At 43.5% G+C, this 11090-nt stretch overlaps 1 protein-coding gene across 1 annotated transcript in view; it reads right to left on the bottom strand.

Annotated features, from left to right (window-relative positions):
- Positions 1–1776: 1776 nt before the first annotated feature.
- Positions 1777–11090, bottom strand: part of LOC102258441 (leukocyte elastase inhibitor) — a 21059-nt gene continuing 11745 nt past the window's right edge. The window contains exons 2-6 of the mRNA XM_005872107.2: positions 8200–8337; positions 7552–7669; positions 4418–4560; positions 3945–4112; positions 1777–2715 (exon numbers count right to left, since the gene is read on the bottom strand). Of these exons, the coding sequence (XP_005872169.1) occupies positions 2314–2715; positions 3945–4112; positions 4418–4560; positions 7552–7669; positions 8200–8337 (969 nt within the window). The 3' untranslated portion in view covers positions 1777–2313. The remainder of the gene's footprint in view (positions 2716–3944; positions 4113–4417; positions 4561–7551; positions 7670–8199; positions 8338–11090) is intronic.

Here is an 11090-nt window from a genome sequence, read left to right as displayed (position 1 = left end):
AGCTTCAAGCGTACCAACATCTGAATTATAGGGGTGCCAGAAGAAGAGAAAGAGCAAGATATTGAAAACCTATCTGAAGAAATAATGACAGAAAACTTCCCCTATCTGGTGAAAGAAATAGACTTACTGTTATGGGTTGACTCAGTGAGATAGACCACCGACTCAGAATTTAAATTTAGGTGCCTTTATTAAGCTGGCCAGCTGACCACAGTTCCAGCACCCCGCCGAAGCAAGAGGCTGAACTGTAGTACAGACTGCAAAAGTTACAGCATATTTATTTGCAAAAACTACAAAGTTACAAAGCCTTGTTTACGCAATTTGTTCCCGACACAGTATAGCATTATCACCTTCCTATCTATGTTTTCCGGGAACAGAGAGCACAGCATATTGAGGAGGGACCATGAGACCATATCTCAAGGCCTGACCTGATGTCAGTACCTTCCTATCTGTCTGTTCCAGGAACAGACAGCACAGCGCGCCCCGATATGCAGCCCAGTACAGTAGCAAACCAGAATAGATGTAATCCAATTCCAGGAATTGGAATTTGGGGGACTCTCCAATGACTTACATCAGGGCTACATTCTGAGCTGCTTCAGTCATACTCCTAGAGTGTAGTTCTTATGTTGCCATGTGAAAGCACAGGGTCACAATGTGCTTGACATACTTGACAGGCCGAAATTCTGCCTGCCTGGCCTTGAATATCATCAAAATGCCAGCTACATGCCCTTTTAACTCAGTAGGATTGGGAAATGCCTCTGGAGTAAAAGTGGCCCCAGTTTCCATAGACACCAATTTACCCAGGATTGTTGAGTACTTCTTCATAATCATGGCAGCTCCCTTGCCTTTTGGCTCATGTTTACTTGGTTTGTTGTTGTTGTTGTTTTTGGTTGTGTTAACAGATCTGAGTTACTTACTTCACATTGCAGTAAAGAATTAGATGTTCTCCACATAAAATATTTATTGAATTCTAGGTTCTCTCTGAAATTTACTAGTTGTTTAACCTTCAATAATTCATTTATACTCCATGAGCCTGTTCCCTCATATATAAAAAGAAGGATTTGAGCAGAGTTGTATGGGGCCCTGCAGTTCAGTTTCTACCTAATTAGCACAATTTACTCTATATCACTGAGTAGATTTTAGCATAAGAGCCCTAAGAGAAGGATTACAGAATGCAATGACTTGCTTTTCTTATTTTTTCTATAGCTAAGAGAACCTTTAATATTGTAGTTGCCAGCAAGTATTTTAAGAAAAAAAGAGAGAAAAGCTTGTCAACAGATTTGCTAAAATCTTCGTTTTCTTTCAGGGAGTCACTGACAACCATCATGGATGTCAATATTGTCAGTCCAAGAACCCCATTAGTCCTGTCTTTTCTGAGATCAGATACAAATAAGAAGAGGACTGAGATCAGTCTGGCTAGAAGAATTAGGAATTATTAGCCGCCAGCCCACCAGCTTTGTGGGAGCAAGAAAATGCAGCATTTCCAGCCCCATTCCAAGTAATGCATTTGACTAAGGCTTATATTGATCACAGAGCCCCTCCCCCATCCAGCATTGCAAAAAGCCATCCCATTGCTATCACAATCTGGACTAGATGATGGAAATCAAGAGCCCTTATCAGAAAACACACAAGAAGCTGGTAACAGTGTGATCTTTGCACCCCCTCTTACTTAACAGTCTCTCCTACTTCACTTCTCTTTCGTAGTTTCATGGCATCTTTTAAGATAAGACACTTACTTCTTCACTCCTTGTGATCCCCCACAAACTACAAACAAAGTTAATAAAGGAAAAGACGCTCTTTAATCATTTGAAATCAGAGTGGGTATAATAGAATACTAATCCTGTAGAACAAAGGGTCAGAAACACTGGCCAAGGCAAATTTATTTTCATAATCCAACCCTTAATTGGGCAGCTCTCCTACATTTCAATTCAATGTCTGTTTTTAAGCCTCCCTTCAACAATGAACGTCTCTCTATCATAGCTTCCAGAAGTCTATCTGTGAAATAAATTACAGTACTATAATTTTTCTCATGGCTATCAAGAGAGTACAGCAGTTTCTTAGTTTACTACACTGTCAAGAGTCTACATATCTGCTTGGTGCATTCAAAAGCAATCACTAAATTTTTCAATATAAAGAAAGGAAAATAGATACCTATCCAAAATTAATGGGTGTAAACACCAAACAGAGCTGACATTACAAAGGAAGTTACAGATTTGTTTTGGGGTGGTAGATTTATTGCAGAAGATATATTAAAACTGTCACCATTGAAAGGGCCAGTTATAAAGCTCTAAGCTCGACTTTGGATTTCCACATTCTCTAAGGGGAAGAAAGACTGCCTAAGAACAGGATGTTAGTTGAGGGATTGTGTTGAATGAAAAAAATGAATGGATGGTCAGCCAGAAAATTTTCTTCTGGCATAAGCGCACAACCCCTCGAAATTAGGGCTGTGGCAGCTGCTGCCTCTGTGCCCTCCTCCTTAACTTCCACAAAAGACGTGTGGATAATTTTTGATATAAAAAGATCTCTGGCTCTTGCCATGCCAGACAGATCAGCCTTGCTATTAAAGAGATCCTCTATACCCAGGCTTCTCAGGTGAGAGTTGAGGTCATAGCTCTCTTCCAGCTTGAACCAGGGCAGGTGGACGTTGACTTTAATGGAACTCAGATTCTCTGGTTTGGTCCACTCATGCAGTTTTTCCAGGGTCAATTGTTCTTCGATCTTAAATGAGAATGGACAAAAGAAGAGGTGAGAACTATTTCACATAAGCAAGGCAATAAACATTATTTACATGAATGGACTCATGTTATCAGTTCCTAAGTAGTTTCCTTCATGTTTTGTACCAAAATAGATTCCATTTGGAGGATTTCTTTTCTTTTCAGCAATTGGTGATCATAGAACAGAGCTGTGGTCCAAGCCAACTGTGGTTATCTGTGAAGTCACTGTGAAAAAGTAATCTCTAATAGATTTAGCTTGTGGGTAAAAAAAAAAAAGGGACTAGGTTACTCATCTAAAATTGGGAGAGGGTTAATGATAGTACCTACCTTATAGCACTATTGTGAGCATTAAATGATTTAATGTATGCAAAGCACTTGGCACACAGTACTAGTTAGTGCCACAAGAATGTCAGTTATTATCATTGCCATATTACTACTACTATTGGACTAGAATGGACCCTTCATTCCCCTTGTTTTACTGATGCTGATTATCTCTTTTATGAGGCTGGAGAACTTCTCTTTACAATCAGAGAAGAGACAAATATGAAAATACAATTAAGAAAAGGAACATACTGATTTTAATACATACTTTATATATGCCAACAATTAATATTGGACCTCTTCCTGTTAACAAGTTTGGTTAGGGAGAGGGTAGAGAAAAACCACACAGCAGGCTAGAGACACTAAAGAAAAACCATAATCTTCACAGTTTTGCCTAGTCCTAGCCTGACAAAAATGTCTTTGCCTTTAACTGAAATAAAATAGAAACATCATACAAAGTTCATATGAGAACATAGGCTTTGCTTTCAAGCTAGTGTGTCATATGGGTCTTTTCTACCACGCAGCTGTGAGAAATTTAATTCACAATCTATATGAATTGTGATGAGAAGGAGCAGTGTAATAATGGGACCTCATTGTACAAGTTGAAGCTACCTAGTATAAATGTTTTGGGATTTTTAATTTTAGTAAATTTGTTTCAATAAAACAATTCTAATTTTACTGCACTTTCCTCTAAAGTATATTTAAGAAAATTCCTGTGAGCTGCCACTGACATGTTAAATTTTATATAGATTCTTAGATGTCCCCACCACAACTGTTCACTGAGAGTCCCTGAAAAGTTAATCTTAGGACTTCAGAGTAGCAAACATTGATGACCTACTACCACAAAACATACACACAGTCAGAACCGATTTGTTAGAAGGAAACATGAAGCATGAGCGTGGGAGCCGTTACCTTATTCAGACCTGTGGCCTCATCCTCGATGTCATCTGGCAGCAGGATGAGCATGCTGAGGTCCCTGCCTTGGTAAGGCAGCTCCAGCACCCGGCACTTAGGGTCCTCGATGTAGCCAAATGGTAATGTGCTCTTCTGATACATCATTTTCACTGTTTTTGTGTCTTTCTGAACAGTTGAAGAAACCAAGTCACTCACATTATTATCTGCATTCTCTTAGGCAATGGTTTTCAACCTTCTGGCCCTTTAAATACAGTTCCTCATGTTGTGACCCAACCATAAAATTATTTTTGTTGCTACTTCATAACTGTAATGTTGCTACTGTTATGAATCATAATGTAAATAACTGATATGCAGGATGATCTTAGGTGACCCCTGTAAAAGGGTCGTTCAACCGCCAAAGGGGTCGAGATCCACAGGTTGAGAACCGATGTCTTAGAGCAAAGAGCAATTTTATAATTACATTACCTCACCTTATTCAGTCTGAACAGTGTTTCGGTTGTGGCCTTTTTACTGAATGTCTCCTGCCAGTTTCCTTTGAAATAGATGGCATTAACTAGCACAAGTTTAGTCATATTATTAACATCGCCTACAGCCAACAATTCTGGAATTTTCCCTAAAGAAATAAAGTAAGTTTTTTAAAAAAAAAAAATTTCACATATTAGCATCCCATTCTTGAACTGCATTGAAATGCAATTCAAATTCATACTTTTTATTTAATACCCATTAATGTGTTAAGTTAGGGAAGCCCTACCAGTATGTTTTGACTGTAAATAAACCAACTAAAAGGTTTAAAAGCTAAAAACAGGACAATCTTTTCTGCATTGTATGAGAAACAATGAGCATTCTTTTTGATGGCTATTCTTTGGCAGGCATAAAAAATATTTTTTCATGAAAATGATCTATACTAATAAAAGGGTAATATGCTAATTAGACCAAAGATCTTCCAGATGACCTTGTGGACGTTCTTCGTGACAAAACCATGATGACGGGGCCAAGGCAGAGGCAGTTAGCAGCGATCAGGGAGCAGGGGAGAGCAGTTAGTGGGATAAGGCCAGCAGGAGAGAGCAGTTAGGAGGATCAGGCCAGCAGGGGGGTGCAGTTAAGGGGATGAGGTGGCAGGGAAGAGTAGGGTGATCAGGCCAGCAGGCAAGTGAGCAGTTAGGAGCCAGTAGTCCTGGATTGCAAGAAGGATGCCCAACTGTTGCAGGGATCTGGCCTAAACTGGCATTTGGACATCCACCGAAGGGTCCTGAATTGAAGATGGTGCAGGCCAGGCTGAGGGACCCTACCCCCCATGCACTAATTTTGTATACTGGACTTCTAGTTGTTAAATAAGTCACTTCTTCAAAGCCTCCAAGTGGAAGCTGCTCTCATAGAAAATATTTTAACAGATATTCAAAGGCTAGGACAATTACTCCTCTGAAACACCAGTACCCCTGTGACCACAGCAGGGCCATGAAGAATGACTTAGATGGGAGACAGGTGTTAGGGAGGTACCTTGACTCAGACCTAGACAAGGTTAGAGAGAGTAGTGGTGGAGAAACAGCTGAGACTGAGCCACCCATGACAGCGTAGACAAGATATATGCCAAAATACTTATGGCCACAGAAGTTTGTGTCACAAGTATGAGAATATTAGAGGCCCGTTGCATGAAATTCATGCCAGGGGCTCAGCCTCCACCACCGCAGCTTCATCCTGAAGGTTGTCTAGAAGGGCATCTGGTCTAATTAGCATATTATGCTTTTATTATTATAGACTAGAGGTCCAGTGCATGAAATTCGTGCACTCGGTGGGGAGGTCCCTCAGTCCGGCCCACCCCCTCTCGCAGTCTGGGAGCCCTCGGGGGATGTCTGACTGGTGGCTTAGGGACCACCAACTTTCAGTGGGGAGCGGGCCTAAGTTGTCAGTCGGACATCCCTAGCACTGCTTATGAGGTGGGAAAGGCTCCTGCTACCACTGCTGAGCTTGCCAGCTGTGAGCCCGGCTTCTGGCTGAGTGGCATTCCCCCTGTTGGAGTGCACTGACCACCAAGTGGAAGCTCCAGGGTTGAGCAGGCTCGCGCCAAAAGTGGCTCTCTGACATTCCCTGAGTGGTCCCAGATTGTGAGAGGGTGTAGGCCAGGCCAAGGGACCCCACTGGTGCATGATCGCGGCCAGGAGTGATGCGGGAGGTTTGCCAGCCAGAAAGGGACTGTGGGAGGGTGCCAGGACATGTCCGGCCTATCTTGCTCAGTTGCGATTGGCCAGACCCCAGCAGCAAGCTAACCTATTGGTCAGAGTGTCTATTCCCTGGTGGTCAGTGCACATCATAGCGACTGGTTGACCGAACAACTGTCTGCCCCCTGGTAAACATTGCACATCATAGCGAGCGGTTGACTTGCCTTAGCATATAATCAATATGTTGCCTTCTGATTGGTTGAACAGACAACTGACCTGATGACCCAACACTTAGCATAATAGGCTTTTATTATATAGGACTAGAGACCGGTTGCACGAAGAGATTCGTGCAATAGGCCTTCTTTCCCCTGGCTGCCAGCACCAGTTTTCCTCTGGCACCTGGGACCCAGACCTTCACTCTGGCCACCGCCTTCCATCTTCGCTCTGGACACAGTCTTTGCTGCAGCTGGAGCCTTCAGTCTTTGCTCCTCGCTCCGGCGGGAGTCTTCAGTATCCGGCCAGAGCTGCTCCTGTAGCTCCTTCTGCCCCCCACCCTTCCCCTCATAGCTTGATTGCTGCTTTGCCTGCAGACCTCGCCGACGGGCTCCTAGGTTCCAGGGGGCCACCTTGCCTGTGGCCCGGCTCTCCGATCACCATCACGGGCCGCAGGCAAGGCGGCTCCTGGGTCCCGGGGTGCGACCTTGCCTGTGGCCTGGCTTTCCAATCACGATCAGGATCACAGGCTGAAGGCAAGGCGGCTCTTGGGTCCCGAGGTGCGGCCTTGGCTGCGGCCCAGCTTTCTGAGCATGATCAGGATCATGGGCCACAGGCAGGGCGGCTCCTGGGTCCCGGGGTGCCGCCTTGCCTGTGGCCCAGTTTCCGATCACGATCACGATAACGGCCACCCAGGGCCGCACACGGGGGTCCCTGCTGGGGGCAGGCTTAGGGGGCACACAGGGGCTCAGATGGTGGCTTGCGCTGGCCCACCCTGCCTGCAGTATGCAAATTAGCCGCCATCTTTGTTGGCGGTAATTTGCATATCACACTGATTACCCAATGGGAGGTGTAGCAAAGGTATGGTCAATTACCATGTTTGTCTATTATTAGATAGGATTTTTTTCCATAATCTGGGCCAGGGTAGATTTTTCCTCAAAGCTTTATCCTTTTTATCCTACATTCAATGTTAATTTTAATGTTAAAATTTCGTTTGGTGCATTTATGGGGAAAATATTTAGCTGCTTCAGTGAAAGCATGTTGAAGTTCCCACTTTGAGGAATTTCCACATTTAAAAGCTGTCTGGCACTGGGCACTGGCAGAGTTTACCCCCAGCGAGAAGGTAAGCGCAGAGGAAAAGGGCAGGGAATCATCTGCAGGCTGGGAAAGTGGAAGGAGGAGGAATGGCCAGTGTGTAATGAATGCCCACATTGGGCCCACTCTCACTCTCTTACCTTCAGTATGCCCTTTGACCCACTCGTTTATCACCTTTCTTGCACCTTCAGAGGCTCGCTGGAAATCTACACTGGCCAGTTCAGCACCATACATTTTCTGGGTTGAAGCTAAGAACTCCTGTTTAAAATAGGAAAGTTAAAAAACAAAAACACAAATAAGTCCTACTACATACAGAAATGGTTTTCTAAAATCATGAAAAGCAGTAGAAATTGTTCTAAAAGAAATAAATTTCATTGTAACAAAAAAATTCTAACCCTTACACTTTTTGCATTATGGTAAAAAACACATAACACAAAATTTACCACCTTAATCATTTTAAGTGTACAGTTCAGTAGTTTTGGTGTTGCATAAAATTTACCAATTCTTTTCTAACTGTTGGCTAACATTTTCATAAATAAGTATACGCTGATTATTCTTGGAAGTGAATTATGGAATTCACTCTTGCTTTAGTAATATGCCAGGGTCAATCTTTTCCTGTGAAGACTATCAAATGAAATCGAAACATTAATGGAAATACTGCCATATGTTAAATTCTGTATCTATTTCTGAATGTTTATAAAAATAAAAACTGACTTCTGTGACTTGATTGTGCTGGAAAATGTCTGGACTATTTCATGAGTTGTAGAATGTGAGTGTAAAGTACTCACCGGGAGGAACTCATAGGATTTCTCACCGTATAACCTATTAGCTAGTTTCAGAATATAGGGAGCTCCACGCTTACTGATATCAGCATTCAGACTCTGAAAACTTGAATGAATCTCCTTAACCGCATCAAAGTGAAGAGTCTAAAATAAAGAAAAGATTCCTTCTATAGGCATTTATTTTGAAACGGATTCCTTGACATTTGCTTCTATCAAATTAAATTAATGCTTTTATTACTAATTATCAATAATCCCCAGCACAATAATTTATTAAACTTTCATTGGAGAACAAAAGAATAAAGAATCTAAAATGTATCGGTTTGTGAGGCATAATTACATCAGAAGTTCTTTTTATATCACTTTTTTATAATTATAGTCCCATGAATGTAAGTGGTTAATAGATTAAATATTTATCTATGTCTGCTTTTTCTCCAAAGAAAATCATAACTGGTATCTTCATATATAAAATCTGCACCAAATAGAGTTTTACTGAAAGTTCTCAGGAATAAACAGTAAAATTAAGACTCAATCTCTTTCTGGGAGCACAAAGTTATTACAGAATTGAGGGGATTTTTAAACTACACTATAAGCATCAGTAACTTAAAAATAACATCTATAAACTTAACATTCAGCAAAAGTTTAATTTTCATGTTACAAATCAAGAACCCTTTATGGTCTTATGAGTCCTGGCCTGGTTCCTTATTTTAACACACAAAGAATAAATCTACACAATGTACAAAGTCCAGTTACACACCAAGATACAGAATGTTTGCACAGTTGTGATGATAGATCTGCTTTAATGGAAAAGCAGGGGAACCCTTACAACTGTATTGCTAAGGCAATACAGTCTCCTGATAAACCTCAAAATAGAAGCTGACATTACCCTACAAGAAGCAACTATTATTACCATGGGATAAAATAAAAAGTGGGTTTTGGGAAATATAAAAATGCTTTCATGTCTGCAGTTGTAAAGACCATTGAATTTTCATAAAATTCTATATAATAAAGAGGTAATATGCAAATTGACTATCATGCCCTCGCACAAGCTGGCCTCCCTCATGTGGTCACAAGATAGCCACACCCATGCGGTCACAGGAAGACCACCCCCAATTGGTCACAAGATTGCTACGCCCATGTTGTCACAACATGGCCAACATGGGAGGGCAGTTGGGGGCAAACTGACCAGCAGGGGAGGGAAGTTGGGGGCAATAGGGTCGGCAGGGGAGGGCAGTTAATGGAGACCAGGAATGCAGCGGAGGGCAGTTTGGGGGACCAGGCCTGCATAGGAGGGAAGTTAGGAACAACCAGGCCTGCAGGGGAGGGAAGTTAGGGGCAACCAGGCCTGCAGGGGATGGCAGTTGGGGGTGACCAGTTCGGCAGGGGAGGGCAGTTGGCGGGGACCAAGCCTGTTCAGGAGGGAAGTTGGGGGTGATTGGGCCTGCAGGGGAGGGTAGTTGGGGGCAATCAGGCCGGCAGGAGAGCAGTTAGGCATCATTCAGTCTGGCAGGCAGAAGCGGTTAGAGGAAATCAGGCAGGAAGGAAGGCTAGCGGTTAGAGGAAACAGTCCCCGACTGTGAGCAGGATTGTCCCTGTGGGAACGGGTAAAACCCAGCATTTAGACATCCCCTGAGGGGTCCCTGATTGGAGAGGATGCAACCTGGGCTGAGGGAAAACCCCCACCCTGCAACCCCCCAGTACATGAATTTCATGCACCAGGCTCTAGTATAGAAATAAAGGATTTGCAGCTGGAAAAGATGGATAAACTTGAATCCAAAGCTGGACCTTCCCCAGTTACTGGAACCATGTAATCTTTCCCCTACTTCAAGGAGAGCTAGAGTTCCCCTTTCAGAATTCAAAAAAGAACACACAGCACAGTGGTGGGCCCCACACCCATCAAGGCCAGGTGGAAGGCCAGGCATTACTGCTTCTCTCCCTGTAACAGGGCCCTGCCATACCACCCAGGGCTTGGCCCTATTCTTGCAGCCACCACACCTCACTTCTTTCCTCTGCTTCAGGCCCCCCTACCCACACAGGCACTTGTGCCAGGCACAGGACTAGGCCTCAACTGTATAACCACATGGTGGCCTGTTCCCTCAAAAGGGCAACATGGCCAATTTCTCCACCGCCCACTTCTCCACCTCCAACTTCCTTCATTCCCTGTGTTATTTTGTGCTGAAATGTAACATTACATAGCAAGCATTTATTAATGAGTAGCAGGTTGCATGCAAAACAGAAACTGCAAAATCTGAGGTGAGAGGAGATGCCTTCAAAGATTTTCCCACTGAAAGAGAAGAACCACACCACCCGGGCTTTCACAGCTTTCTTCACCACTGTATCCTCAGCCAAATAAAAAACAGTGCCTGGTGCATAGTATGTGCTCAGTATAAACTCAATAATGAGTGAAAGCCTGCATATAAATGAACTGTTCTTAGGGTTTTTCTGATGATGCCTGCAGTGCAAACATGTCCCTGAGGTGGGTGCAGCTCTCGGCCTGCAGGCGGAGGAATAGGGTGGGGTGGGGTGGAGGGAAGGGCGGCACTGGGGGCTGGGTGCTGGGGCACAGTGGAAGAAGGAGCATGGTGGGGAAGCAGGGCAGGCAGAGCAGGAGTCTGGGCCCTGGCAGTAGAATCCTAGATGAGGGTGGATTACTCAGGAGATGAGCACCTTTTTGAGTCTAGGTGAACTCAGATGTCTGGCAAGGACCTGATGGCCTAGTTCTTGCCTAAGTGTGAATCACTGACATGACATAATGTATCACCTCTTACAGGGCAAACTAGCCCCTCTGAATCTCATCTATATACTCCAAATTGATTTTGTTTTTCTGTGTTTTTGTTTTGTCAGCTGATGGTCATTGGTGCCAGTTCAATGCCACCAGGAATCCCCAATTTAGGGTGCAG

The sequence above is a fragment of the Myotis brandtii genome, unplaced genomic scaffold (genome assembly GCF_000412655.1).
Source record: "Myotis brandtii unplaced genomic scaffold, ASM41265v1 scaffold366, whole genome shotgun sequence".
NCBI classification, from domain to species: Eukaryota; Metazoa; Chordata; class Mammalia; order Chiroptera; family Vespertilionidae; genus Myotis; species Myotis brandtii.
This window is presented reverse-complemented; position numbering and strand designations above follow the sequence as displayed.